A 15,515-nucleotide genomic window follows, 5' to 3' on the forward strand; every position below is an offset into this window, starting at 1 on the left:
AGAAAACACAAGGATTTTTACTGGGTAAGGATAAAATAGTGTATTATACTACCATTTTGTCATTTCTTACGATAATACTTACATTTTTATAAACAAATATTTACACTTTTCACTTTTTTATGTAGATAAATGTGCGTCAAATCCGATCATCGTATCCTGTTGTTTAATTCTATTAATTTGAACATCTCTAACCTCGACGTATGGTTATGATTTACAGTCTGTCTGTTCTGTGATATCTAACAAACGTGTCCTACCGAATCAAACAGCGCAAACCAAGTTCTGTGGCTCAGCGGTATTCAACACTTTACAGAAGAATGTCTAGGATGAAAGAGTGGGCAGCAGTTCTGTCTATTATTGTAACGTGTATTGCCATGGTTACGGCAACTAGTGATCAGAAGTCACCTCATATCATTTTAGTGGTCATTGATGATTGGGTAAGTAGTGATATATGATCTAAACTAGTCGCCTGACAACCTATCCTTGCCAGTAATTGACGAAAATTACCAGAATGTTGATTTTATTTATGATTGGACAATCGATTAACTTTTTTATTTTATTTTTCAATTGCTGGGTTGATTGCATTGACAAACAAATGAACAGATAGATACGCACACTGATGTAGACAGACAGACAGACAGACAGACAGACAGACAGACAGACAGACAGATATAGGACTGAACCGTTAGACCTGCGGGTAGAGTACAAGACCTGCAAGTTCAGAACAAAACATGCTGGTACAGTACATGCCTTTCTCATTTCATAATAATGAACAGACAGTATAGAAATTCGTCAAAATAAAATATATCTACCGTATAAGACTTTAGATCACAAAAAGATAACATAGTAAAACGTTTGTTTCGTAATAAACTCGTAGGGTTGGGGTGATGTTGGATTCCATCACGGAGCTCGATTTTCCACGCCATATATAGACGAGTTGGCCTACAGTAGTGTTATTCTACATAACTATTACGTTCAGCCATTATGTACTCCAGCCAGAGCTGCCTTGATGACTGGACGGTATCCAATACATCTAGGTAAGTGAACTACTACCTCCAACCAGGGATGCCTTATGCCTTGGTGACTATAGATGATTATTGTCAACGAGGGAGAAAATAATTTTTTTAAACATCAATTTGGTGATAGAATAACTACTCTTTCATTACAGGTATTAGTAATTTTAAAATTCCGTACAGACTTCTGGATACACACTAGAGATTTTCGATTATCTGATACCCCTTTATGTGGTATGCAAATGTCATTATTCCATAACTTATTGGCCAATCAGAAAGTTCCTTTTAGCCATCTAGCTACTTTTGAGAAGTCTAAGCTTCACATACGTGATAAATAGTCACAACGAATTGAAATTTACGAATCAACTTAAATGATTTAATATTCCTGATTGCTATCAATTAATGTCAAATTAACGATGGGGCAATTTATACAAATGAAAATCATGTCAGTGTATTCACGTTCTTGTATGAAATAAAATAAAATTAAAAATATATAAATAGTAAAATAAATACTAGTTTGAATAAGTATTTTACTATAAAATACCCCGTCGTCCAATCAAATCTGTTGTACCATGAAATACCTTCGCATCCAATCAACTGTATTCTACTATGAGATACCTTATTATTCAATCAACACAAATGAGGCATAACTGTCTCAAAGAATTTGACACATGTTTATATGCACCAGGGGTCATGGTCAAGGGTAATTACTGTATGTACAGGTACATCGATGGATTTGTTTGCGATGTATGTATGTATGTATGTATGTATGTATGTATGTATGTATGTATGTGTTCCACTTTACAATCATGACCCCCTGGTATGGAACAATGGTGGCACAACTACCTTTACATTTTGTCAACTCCCTAGAGAGAATACAATGTACTGAAGCCTCATTAAGTAAACGAGAAATATTGTATCTACCATGCATATCCGACCTTCCCCAATTATACAGCTTGGTTGATATGGGCTTGATTGTGGTTCAAATCTTACTCAATGATTTTAGATATTCAGAAATAAATAGCTGTGCCAGTGGCGAGTGTCGAACCATCAACTTGTTTTCTCTATTTACATTTAAGGTCTTCAACATTATACGGTTACCGGTTCTAGACCGTTTGGTCTGAGATTAAATGAAACAACTATGGCAGAATATTTACAGAGACTTGGCTACTCCACGCATATTGTTGGTAAGGTAAGTTTGTGTATGATGTCACTGATAAGCTAAGTTTGTGTATGATGTCACTGATAAGGTAAGTTGGTGTATGATGTCACTGATAAGGTAAGTTGATGTAAGATGTCACTGATAAAATAAGTTTGTGTATGATGTCACTGATAAGGTAAGTTGGTGTAAGATGTCACGGAGAAGGTAAGTTGATGTAAGAAGTCACTGATAAGGTAAGTTGGTCTATGATGTCACTGATAAGGTAAGTTTGTGTATGATGTCACTGATAAGGTAAGTTGGTGTATGATGTCACTGATAAGGTAAGTTGATGTAAGATGTCACTGATAAGGTAAGTTGATGTGAGATGTCACTGGTAAGGTAAGTTGATGTAAGATGTCACTGATAAGGTAAGTTGGTGTATGATGTCACTGATAAGGTAAGTTTGTGTATGATGTCACTGATAAGGTAAGTTGGTGTATGATGTCACTGATAAGGTAAGTTGGTCTATGATGTCACTGATAAGGTAAGTTGGTCTATGATGTCACTGATAATGTAAGTTGGTGTATGATGTCACTGATAAGATTAGTTGATGTAAGATGTCACTGATAAGGTAAGTTGATGTATGATGTCACTGATAAGGTAAGTTGGTCTATGATGTCACTGATAAGGTAAGTTGGTCTATGATGTCACTGATAAGGTAAGTTGGTCTATGATGTCACTGATAAAGTAAGTTTGTGTATGATGTCACTGATAAGGTAAGTTGGTCTATGATGTCACTGATAAGGTAAGTTGATGTAAGATGTCACTGATAAAGTAAGTTTGTGTATGATGTCACAGATAAGGTAAGTTGGTGTAAGATGTCACTGATAAGGTAAGTTGGTCTATGATGTCACTGATAAAATAAGTTTATGTATGATGTCACTGATAAGGTAAGTTGGTGTAAGATGTCACGGAGAAGGTAAGTTGATGTAAGAAGTCACTGATAAGGTAAGTTGGTCTATGATGTCACTGATAAGGTAAGTTTGTGTATGATGTCACTGATAAGGTAAGTTGGTGTATGATGTCACTGATAAGGTAAGTTGATGTAAGATAAGGTAAGTTGGTCTATGATGTCACTGATAAGGTAAGTTGGTCTATGATGTCACTGATAAGGTAAGTTGGTGTATGATGTCACTGATAAGATTAGTTGATGTAAGATGTCACTGATAAGGTAAGTTGATGTATGATGTCACTGATAAGGTAAGTTGGTCTATGATGTCACTGATAAGGTAAGTTGGTCTATGATGTCACTGATAAGGTAAGTTGGTGTATGATGTCACTGATAAAGTAAGTTTGTGTATGATGTCACTGATAAGGTAAGTTGGTGTATGATGTCACTGATAAGGTAAGTTGATGTAAGATGTCACTGATAAAATAAGTTTGTGTATGATGTCACAGATAAGGTAAGTTGGTGTAAGATGTCACTGATAAGGTAAGTTGGTCTATGATGTCACTGATAAGGTAAGTTGGTGTAAGATGTCACTGATAAGGTAAGTTGGTGTATGATGTCACTGATAAGGTAAGTTGATGTAAGATGTCACTGATAAGGTAAGTTGATGTGAGATGTCACTGGTAAGGTAAGTTGATGTAAGATGTCACTGATAAGGTAAGTTGGTCTATGATGTCACTGATAAGGTAAGTTTGTGTATGATGTCACTGATAAGGTAAGTTGGTGTATGATGTCACTGATAAGGTAAGTTGGTCTATGATGTCACTGATAAGGTAAGTTGGTCTATGATGTCACTGATAAGGTAAGTTGGTGTATGATGTCACTGATAAAGTAAGTTTGTGTATGATGTCACTGATAAGGTAAGTTGGTCTATGATGTCACAGATAAGGTAAGTTGGTGTAAGATGTCACTGATAAGGTAAGTTGGTCTATGATGTCACTGATAAGGTAAGTTTGTGTATGATGTCACTGATAAGGTAAGTTGGTGTATGATGTCACTGATAAGGTAAGTTGATGTAAGATAAGGTAAGTTGGTCTATGATGTCACTGATAAGGTAAGTTGGTCTATGATGTCACTGATAAGGTAAGTTGGTGTATGATGTCACTGATAAGATTAGTTGATGTAAGATGTCACTGATAAGGTAAGTTGATGTATGATGTCACTGATAAGGTAAGTTGGTCTATGATGTCACTGATAAGGTAAGTTGGTCTATGATGTCACTGATAAGGTAAGTTGGTGTATGATGTCACTGATAAAGTAAGTTTGTGTATGATGTCACTGATAAGGTAAGTTGGTGTATGATGTCACTGATAAGGTAAGTTGATGTAAGATGTCACTGATAAAATAAGTTTGTGTATGATGTCACAGATAAGGTAAGTTGGTGTAAGATGTCACTGATAAGGTAAGTTGGTGTATGATGTCACTGATAAGGTAAGTTGATGTAAGATGTCACTGATAAGGTAAGTTGATGTGAGATGTCACTGGTAAGGTAAGTTGATGTAAGATGTCACTGATAAGGTAAGTTGGTCTATGATGTCACTGATAAGGTAAGTTTGTGTATGATGTCACTGATAAGGTAAGTTGGTGTATGATGTCACTGATAAGGTAAGTTGGTCTATGATGTCACTGATAAGGTAAGTTGGTCTATGATGTCACTGATAAGGTAAGTTGGTGTATGATGTCACTGATAAAGTAAGTTTGTGTATGATGTCACTGATAAGGTAAGTTGGTCTATGATGTCACTGATAAGGTAAGTTGATGTAAGATGTCACTGATAAAGTAAGTTTGTGTATGATGTCACAGATAAGGTAAGTTGGTCTATGATGTCACTGATAAGGTAAGTTGGTGTAAGATGTCACTGATAAGGTAAGGTGGTCTATGATGTCACTGATAAGGTAAGTTGGTGTATGATGCCATTGGTAAGGTAATTTAGTGTATGATGCCATTGGTAAGGTAATTTAGTGTATAATGCCATTGGTAAGGTAATGTAGTATATAATGCCATTGGTAATGTAGTGTAGTGTATGATGCCATTGGTAAGGCAATGTAGTGTATGATGCCATTGGTAAGGCAATGTAGTGTATGATGCCATTGGTAAGGCAATGTAGTGTATGATGCCATTGGTAAGGCAATGTAGTGTATGATGCCATTGGTAAGGTAATTTAGTGTATGATGCCATTGGTAAGGTAATTTAGTGTATAATGCCATTGGTAAGGTAATTTAGTGTATGATGCCATTGGTAAGGCAATGTAGTATATAATGCCATTGGTAATGTAGTGTAGTGTATGATGCCATTGGTAAGGCAATGTAGTGTATGATGCCATTGGTAAGGCAATGTAGTGTATGATGCCATTGGTAAGGCAATGTAGTGTATGATGCCATTGGTAAGGTAATTTAGTGTATGATGCCATTGGTAAGGTAATTTAGTGTATGATGCCATTGGTAAGGCAATGTAGTGTATGATGCCATTGGTAAGGCAATGTAGTGTATGATGCCATTGGTAAGGCAATGTAGTGTATGATGCCATTGGTAAGGTAATTTAGTGTATGATGCCATTGGTAAGGTAATTTAGTGTATAATGCCATTGGTAATGTAGTGTAGTGTATGATGCCATCGGTAAGGTAATTTAGTGTATAATGCCATTGGTAATGTAGTGTAGTGTATGATGCCATTGGTAAGGTAATTTAGTGTATGATGCCATCGGTAAGGTAATTTAGTGTATGATGCCATTGGTAAGGTAATTTAGTATATGATGCCATCGGTAAGGTAATTTAGTGTATAATGCCATCGGTAAGGTAATTTAGTGTATAATGCCATTGGTAAGGTAATTTAGTGTATAATGCCATTGGTAAGGTAATTTAGTGTATAATGCCATTGGTAATGTAGTGTAGTGTATGATGCCATCGGTAAGGTAATTTAGTGTATAATGCCATTGGTAAGGTAATTTAGTGTATAATGCCATTGGTAATGTAGTGTAGTGTATGATGCCATCGGTAAGGTAATTTAGTGTATAATGCCATTGGTAAGGTAATTTAGTGTATAATGCCATTGGTAAGGTAATTTAGTGTATAATGCCATCGGTAAGGTAATGTAGTGTATGATGCCATCGGTAAGGTAATTTAGTGTATAATGCCATCGGTAAGGTAATTTAGTGTATAATGCCATTGGTCAGGTAATTTAGTGTATGATGCCATCGGTAATGTAATTTAGTGTATGATGCCATTGGTAAGGTAATTTAGTGTATGATGCCATCGGTAAGGTAATTTAGTGTATGATGCCATCGGTAATGTAATTTAGTGTATGATGCCACTGGTAAGGTAATTTAGTGTATGATGCCATCGGTAAGGTAATTTAGTGTATAATGCCATTGGTAAGGTAATTTAGTGTATAATGCCATTGGTAATGTAGTGTAGTGTATGATGCCATCGGTAAGGTAATGTAGTGTATGATGCCATTGGTAAGGTAATGTAGTGTATGATGCCATCGGTAATGTAATTTAGTGTATGATGCCATTGGTAAGGTAATTTAGTGTATAATGCCATCGGTAAGGTAATTTAGTGTATGATGCCATTGGTAAGGTAATTTAGTGTATGATGCCATCGGTAAGGTAATTTAGTGTATAATGCCATTGATAAGGTAATTTAGTGTATAATGCCATTGGTAAGGTAATTTAGTGTATAATGCCATTGGTAAGGTAATTTAGTGTATGATGCCATTGGTAAGGTAATTTAGTGTATGATGCCATTGGTAAGGTAATTTAGTGTATAATGCCATCGGTAAGGTAATTTAGTGTATGATGCCATCGGTAAGGTAATTTAGTGTATAATGCCATCGGTAAGGTAATTTAGTGTATAATGCCATCGGTAAGGTAATTTAGTGTATGATGCCATTGGTAAGGTAATTTAGTGTATAATGCCATTGGTAAGGTAATTTAGTGTATGATGCCATTGGTAAGGTAATTTAGTGTTTAATGCCATTGGTAATGTAATTTAGTGTATAATGCCATTGGTAAGGTAATTTAGTGTATAATGCCATTGGTAAGGTAATGTATTGTATAATGCCATTGGTAAGATAATTTAGTGTATAATGCCATTGGTAAGGTAATGTAGTGTATAATGCCATCGGTAAGGTAATTTAGTGTATGATGCCATCGGTAAGGTAATTTAGTGTATGATGCCATTGGTAAGGTAATTTAGTGTATGATGCCATTGGTAAGGTAATTTAGTGTATGATGCCATCGGTAAGGTAATTTAGTGTATGATGCCATTGGTAAGGTAATTTAGTGTATAATGCCATTGGTAAGGTAATTTAGTGTATGATGCCATTGGTAAGGTAATTTAGTGTATAATGCCATCGGTAAGGTAATTTAGTGTATAATGCCATCGGTAAGGTAATTTAGTGTATGATGCCATTGGTAAGGTAATTTAGTGTATAATGCCATTGGTAAGGTAATTTAGTGTATGATGCCATCGGTAAGGTAATTTATTGTATGATGCCATTGGTAAGGTAATTTAGTGTCTGATATTATTGGTAATAATTGCTGCATGGTGTCATTTGTAGGGTTAATTGGTATCTGGTGTCAATTGTAAAAATAAGGTTGATTGGTGTATGCTGCCATTGTTAAGGTGATTTGGGGCATGTTGTCAGTTGTAAGGTAAGTTGGTGTATCGTTCCAATTGTTGGGTTAACAGGAGTCTGGTGTCATTGGTAAGGTTTCGTATCATTGGTAAGGTAAGTTACTGTATGATATCATTGGTAACGTAATTTTGTGTAGTGTGTAATTTGTAAGATGTATTTGGATATGACGTCACGAAACACACAATATATATTTGATATACATACACGCTACTTAAACTTCAAACAACATGACGATCTGATTCATGCACGATTTGATGGTTTACCATAAACATACATGTAGTCGTTTGAACCTCTCACGGTAAATTGGAACAATTTCATCAATAACAGGCTGATACACTGGAGTGCAAAAATACATTAATAACTTTCACAAAACCCTAGTATTGTCCAAACACACATGCTCGTCGAATCAATTTATGAACTTGGTAGAAGCATAGATCACATAACTGGTACGCACGATTTATGAAGCTATGGTTCTAAACAACTCAGTAAACTCCTTGTAAAGAATGTTTTATTCCATTGATTCACTTAAAAGTTACCACTTATACACATTCCGTTAATTTACAGTGGCATTTGGGACATTTTACAAAGCAACATACTCCACTGTATCGAGGATTTGATTCATTCTTTGGTTACTATAATGGATACCAGGATTACTACGACAGATTGTATGAAGACCTTACATTGGAAGATGAGGTAAATGTGTTATCATAATATACCACATTCAATGGTAATCGTCAATGGTTTCACGTCAACGTCGTCCGAACGTATTGACAAACCAATGTTTGTAACTGAATGATTAAATTGTAAAGGAAAAACCTTTCTTTGCACGAACTAAAAGCTGTCCGTATATGTCTTCTCAAGCCCATAGTGAGATTCTGTGTAAGAATACAGTTCATGTTAGAAATGCTTTTGAACAGCTTTCACGAATATATAGTTTTTATGAATAATATATCCCATTTCTACAAATACACGGATTTTACATTGTTATACAGGTGATATGTGATTACCCTGTGTTTGTTTCCAGCGTCCACGTGTGTGGGGGTATGACTTTCGTAGGAATGACAACCTAGACTACAGTACGTACGGTCATTATACAACTGATCTATTAACTGATGAAGCATTAACAATTATTAAAACTCATGCCAACACTACTCCTGACAAAGCAAGTATTTTTTATTTATCTCATACTATAGATGTACGTGTCTTTCGTATTGTTCTTTTGACAAAATGGATTTGCAATGCATGCATGTATGTATGTATGTATGTATGTATGTATGTATGTATGTATGTATGTATTTATCATTTGAGCATTAGAAGACACATGCAACGTGTGGATATATATAATTTCTAGTAAATTATTTATACTATCTTCTGTTAGCTCAAAGTTGAAATGACTCTGCGTGTAATGTATGTATTAAGGTAGTCCATGGGCTCCAGTTTATTTTGATCATTTTGAGGACATACCTCAGTCTGAACAATTGAAGTTTAAATAACATTTCATAAATTACTTCGTCAGGACTTGCTTTATCTAATAGAAAAAACACATAGCTACGATCCACGAAAAAAACCATCAGTGTGTTTGCATGCTCTTTCTTGGTAAGCAGGAATGAGACAAGTTTCATGTAAAAACATACAATTTTGTTGTAATTAGTGTTGGTAACTTATCAAAGTATAAACACCACATGAGTCAAGACCCTATAACTGTTTATAGAACGTTATCTCCTGAATCGATCACCTGAACCTACAGCATAGGAACATGCTGTTGTTTTTCTATAATTTGTGTTCTTAAGCTTTTTACCTAATTTTGTCATTGCCTGAAGTCTTTCCTTAACTCACTTCATGGTAACTAACACACCGTTCTTTTTTCACGAGTTGTATATGGTGTAAAGTATATGATATAGATTTGCTGACAGAATGATTTAAACGTTAAATTGACGTCAGTTATACACGTGTACATATCTGTCTTTTTAATATGGTATGATATTGAAGATTTGGACATACATAATAATTATTTCTTATTGTTGTGTTCCAGCCATTGTTTCTATACTTGGCTCACCTTGGAGTTCACAGAGGCAACACAATATATCCACTCCAAGCACCAGATAAATACACCAGTCGTTTTCCATACATTCAGAAGGAGTCTAGGAAACTTGTTGCAGGTAATTTGTCTCTACAAATGCATTGGTACAATGCAATATCATTTTGACTATTACGTATGTTGATTTTGATAAGATTGTTTTAAATCATGGATTGTGTACATTTACATGGTACTATTCTAGGAGAAACAAAGTATCATGAGAGAGAGAGAGGTAGAGAGAGAGAGAGGTAGAGAGAGAGAGAGAGAGAGAGAGAGAGAGAGAGAGAGAGAGAGAGAGAGAGAGAGAGAGAGAGAGAGAGAGAGAGAGAGAGAGAGAGAGAGATTATACACTTATTTCCTTTTCATTGTTATTACCATTGTATGACTGTTTATTAGGTATGGTAGCTGCGGTTGATGACTCCATTGGTATGGTCGTCAAAACACTTAAAGACAATAACTTATACGATGACTCTGTCATAGTCGTTACTACGGACAACGGGGGTGCTCCAGATGGCTTCGACTGGAACGATGCATCTAACTGGCCACTAAGAGGAGGCAAAAACACTTTATGGGAAGGTGGAATTCGAGGAACTGCATTCGTACATAGCACTCGGTTAAATGTGGGCAACCTACCACGTTATGAGATGAGTTTGATGCATATTTCTGATTGGTTACCAACTCTTTATCACGCCGCTGGTGGCGCTGTCGAAGATTTACCCAAACATTTAGATGGCTACGATCTTTGGGATACGTGGACAAGGTAATTTGGAAATTCATGTGTGCACCGTTAATTTAGTTGAAGTGATAAATGTGTTGAGGGGATAAAAGTGATAAATGTAATATCAATTTGTCCGGTGAAATGAAATAAAAATCAGGTTTTTATTTCATTCAGAGGAACGCCTTCTCGAAGAACAGAAATTCTTCACAACATAGACCCAATTTCTAAAACGGCAGCACTACGTGTAGGGGATTACAAGATTATAACAGGAAGGGAAGATTTGCAGTACGATGGATGGTATAAGCCTGATGAACTTACAGAAGGTATGTAGATGTCGTTTGGTAAAATGTTTTACATTATTTTTTTTTTAAATAGTTGCCTTTATTTAATAAATACGTTTTTTTGAATACTTGGCCAGTGTGCAAAAGGTTTATGGTAAAATTTGGTTGTAATCGCAAGCCACTTTGTCCTGAATCCAAGTCAATATATGATTTACGATTTCATGCTAGAAGGTTTTTAAACATAATAATGTCACTAGCTATTTTAGTTTAATATACATCATGAAAAATATCAAAATAATAACCAGCGTTGATAAAAAGTGGCCAGCACTGAAATGTTAAAGCAAATTATTTTGAGCCTGAAACGCCAGGGCTTGGTTTCCTCACCAGTATTTAACCACTTGTACAGTCACCCTTACCAGATAGACTCATTGAGGTGAAAGGTCGTGAATTTATTCATAAAGATAACATCACCACGCCCGTTTTGAAGACTTGAAATTCATAAATTGCAATTTGTTTACTTTAAAAAAATTTTTTATAGAAATACTGTCTCAGACTAAAGCTCTGAATTCACCTATATTCATTGACTGTGGACAAAAACCAGTCCATGCGTTTGAAAACTGCAAGCCTATCGAGAAACCGTGTCTATTTGATATCAGTAAAGATCCTTGTGAGTTCAACAACCTTGCTGATACATATCCAGGTATGTTAATTACAAACACAGTAATGGGTGATCGCACAATGTCGTACATGTTTAATAAACGGACATCGTTCGTTTGGGACAAAAAAAAGCCTCCCCTCCCGCTAAACAAACATTTACAAGTGAGACATCACACGTATATATATATATATATATATATATATATATATATATATATATATATATATATATATATATATATATATATATATATATATATATATAATGTAAACCATGATGAAAACTGTAGCGGTCATACCACTACATTACAATGGATGCAATTTAAAAAAACATTATGTTAAACATGAACCTTTTGATGATGGTAAACACATTAAAATACTACCGTAAACCCGGCACTGTATCTCTCATTAGAAGTAAGTTTTTTATCAACTTATCAACATGTCAGTAGTATATACGTCTTTTATCATTGAAGGCGTGAAAGTTGTCGAAACTGGGTTAGAAGTGCGAAAATGAAATTCAGCACTTGCCTTGCCTTGACACCAGGCCTCCTCCCTCCCAAAACGAATGAAGTTCGCGTGATGAGTTTGTGTGACAGTGTGCGATCGTCCCTAACAATCGCTAATTTTCCAAATAATCTACATGCGGAGGTTGTAGTTTTAACGACTCAAAACGAACGGGCCCAGACCAATGATGATGTCATTGAAAAACCACCAGTAGTATAGGTAGCGGCCATACTAGTGTTAACGAAAATCAATGTCTGAAATAGAACGAGGCTATGCGAATTTAAATGGCAGTAATTTAGTGAGGTATCTAAGTTCATAAAATATCATGGTAACGCCATTCATGTTAAAAGTTAACAAAAGGTTATCAAACGTTATCCAAATTTTGTCCATGAGCTCCTAGTCAACAAATTGCAAATGTGTTTATAGCAGACAACCATTATCCGGAAATATCCATGCATATTTAACTAATGTACTATATTTGTATCTACGTCAGATATTTTGAAACAACTACTATCTGTGTTGGACAAATATATCGCCACAGCAGTTGAACCTATGTTTCCCAACAACGATCCAGCAGCTGATCCAATCAAACACAACGGAGCCTGGGTATCTTGGGTTGATCCGACATGTCCACTAGACGTAGAAAGATATGGACAATATTTCTAGTGTAATTCATGATACTGTATTCTGACATTTATCAATAAAAGGAGGATACAGAAAATCTGGGTGTGTTAAATGTCTATTAACTGTTACATATCTAGTGTATACTAGTATGTACTTAACCCACATAAAGTATAGAGGGACAGAACTACGTACAAAGACCTACACACATACACAACCGTATGGTTCATTCATGCTCTTTTCAAAAACATTGTAAGACTTGCTGTGAGTACGATGTTTGTGTGCATATGTATGCATGTGTGCCGTTAATGATTTCTAGAGAAATCAGTTTGTTGATAGTCAAAATACTTTAGCTAAGATCTCTAATATAGATAGATTATTTCGTTATGTGCTTGCTAACTCTTATTGCTGAATCGCTCACTCACTCACTCACTCACTCACCCACTCACTCACTCACTCACTCACACACTCACTCACTCACTCATGATCACTCACTCGCTTGCTAGCTCGCTCACAACCAACCTGCTCGCTCGCATACCCATCTACGCACTCAGTCGCTCAGACCATAAGGTAGCGTTCACACAAACAACTCATGCATTCGCTTACTCAATCGCTAACTCGCACATGTACACTAGAGGAAATAGCAGTAAAGAACTAGATAAATTCAAGTTAGAAAACATTGAAATTACTTTTATTGCATTAATTGTTATCTACCCTCCATACGCCCGTCCATCAGCCAGCCAGCCAGCCAGCCAGTCAGTCAGTCAGTCAGTCAGTCGGTCAGTCAAACAATTAACCAGTTATCTTCCGACATAGTCAACTGAACAACACTTGTCCGTCAATGATTAAAATATACATTCGTTCATTCAAGTACGACGTGTCAATCAAATGACTGACTGATGATTTGAACTGATGGGTTGGTACGTGAGGGGTAAACGAGTACTGCTGGGTAGATAAGTAGGGTCTAATAGGTAAGTAAGTAAGTAAGTAAGTAGGTAGGTAGGTAGATAAGTAGATTTATTATTGACTGATTGCATGATCGATCAATCGATCGATCGATCGATCGATCGACTGACTGACTGACTGACTGACTGACTGACGGACGGACTGACTGACTGACTGACTGACTGACTGGCTGGCTGGCTGGCTGGCTGGCTGGCTGATTGATTGATTGATTGATTGATTGACATCACTGCCATCTCTATCTGTCTTACCAACATCACTGCCATCTCTCTGTCCTACCGACAGCATAGCCATCTCTATCTGTCCTACCAACACCACTGCCATCTCTATCTGTCCTACCAACACCACTACCATCTCTATCTGTCCTACCAACATCACTACCATCTCTATCTGTCCTACCAACACCACTACCATCTCTATCTGTCCTACCAACATCACTACCATCTCTATCTGTCCTACCAACATCACTGCCATCTCTATCTGTCCTATCTGTATCTAAGCTTTCCATATGAATCGAAGATACAAATAAACAAAGTCTATTTATTTGCTCTGTCTTTTGAATAATTTGTCTGATTTTGTTTGACATTGACAAATCTAATCTATCGCAAAGGTGTAAACTTAATTCTCGTGGTTCTGGAAAACCATCACTGCCAAATGGGATCACATTTTGGCAGTAACAGGGATTTCCACGGTGCTTACATAAAAGGGTCAGGTGTTTTATTTTCTCATTCTCAGCAGCAGTTCTAAGCAGGCAATTGTAATACATTGACATTTTCCTACAAGTATCAACTTCGATAATGAACCTTTCTATGGCTGATGTCTCCTGAATTGCTTTACACAGACTTTCCAAACTGTTGTGGTTTACAAAGCTATCTCTAAGATAGATATGGAGTGATTTCAAAGACACAAGATCATTGATAAGTACCGTCGATAACTCCAATATTTCACTCTCATTAATTGTTTCAAATCTGATGTTTTCAATAACACCCCAAGTTATCGGTTCTCGTTGTTTACTTTTACTTTGGCACTTCGCTACATCGCGTAAAGGAACAACGAGGCTTGTTCCAGGTTTACGGTATATTTTAGCCACCAAGTAAAGTTACCAAATTCAAATTCTACTGATATGTCACCGTAGGACTTCGAACAATTTTTGCTCGTGTACTCCTTATAAATTATGCTTTCTGCTGTAATAGCGGGAACGATCTGTAAAATGACAGCACCATAGTACTTACATTCGAACACAAACTCCAATGATAATTCTGTATACTCATTCCATCCATATAAATTTAGCATATATTCTAATTTATTGTTACTATACACATGAAATACAGTACCAGCGTCGATACCGCGCATGCCAACAAGGAAAAGTGCAACTTGAAAATCGAATAATGAATCCAATGCGTCACCAATGCTATCACACATTTACAGATACATTGTATGCAAAGCTGAAAAGTATTCCAGACAAATCTTGTGAGAAAAGAAACACACGTTTCTAGGTTTGATCCTACATACTCCGTAATCTTTAATAAGCAATCCCGATGACAGCAACCATTCTGGTGAAATTTCACTTTGTTGAATTGCCATTACATCTGTTGCTTTAATACCAGCCTTGTAACATATCGGAAAGGGACTAATTTTAATTAGTAGCGATCAGATAATGTTCGACCATCTTTTGCTATATATATGAATTTGATCTAATGCAAAATATTTGTTACTTATTTATTTATTGTTTTTATTTATTTGAGATGTCTACACGATTACCCCATTTACAGAAATTGGAAAAGACTAAAATTGCATTCAATATGTACAAACCTATTAGTAACTAAAAAAATATAGAAAAGGTAAAATTACCGAAACTTCCGTTAAATTAAAACATCAGCTATTTCATTTAGGAATT

General features: G+C 35.9%; 1 protein-coding gene across 1 annotated transcript; it reads left to right on the forward strand.

The window, feature by feature from the left end:
* Positions 1–12,700, forward strand: LOC144443617 (arylsulfatase B-like). The gene is made up of 11 exons (XM_078133159.1): positions 1–24; positions 126–434; positions 875–1,034; positions 2,090–2,202; positions 8,362–8,490; positions 8,822–8,959; positions 9,830–9,956; positions 10,271–10,634; positions 10,767–10,915; positions 11,412–11,573; positions 12,528–12,700. The coding sequence occupies exons 2-11, from the start codon at positions 315–317 to the stop codon at positions 12,698–12,700; spliced, it is 1,635 nt and encodes a 544-aa protein (XP_077989285.1). The 5' UTR covers positions 1–24; positions 126–314.
* The last annotated feature ends 2,815 nt before the right edge of the window (positions 12,701–15,515 follow it).

Source organism: Glandiceps talaboti, chromosome 12 (assembly GCF_964340395.1).
Source record: "Glandiceps talaboti chromosome 12, keGlaTala1.1, whole genome shotgun sequence".
NCBI classification, from domain to species: Eukaryota; Metazoa; Hemichordata; class Enteropneusta; family Spengelidae; genus Glandiceps; species Glandiceps talaboti.

Coding starts and splice junctions, on each gene's coding strand:
- LOC144443617 (XM_078133159.1), top strand. CDS start 315: ATGTCTAGGATGAAAGAGTGGGCAGCAGTTCTGTCTATTATTGTAACG. Junction 435..874: donor TAGTGGTCATTGATGATTGG/GTAAGTAGTGAT, acceptor ATAAACTCGTAG/GGTTGGGGTGATGTTGGATT. Junction 10,635..10,766: donor CTTTGGGATACGTGGACAAG/GTAATTTGGAAA, acceptor TATTTCATTCAG/AGGAACGCCTTCTCGAAGAA.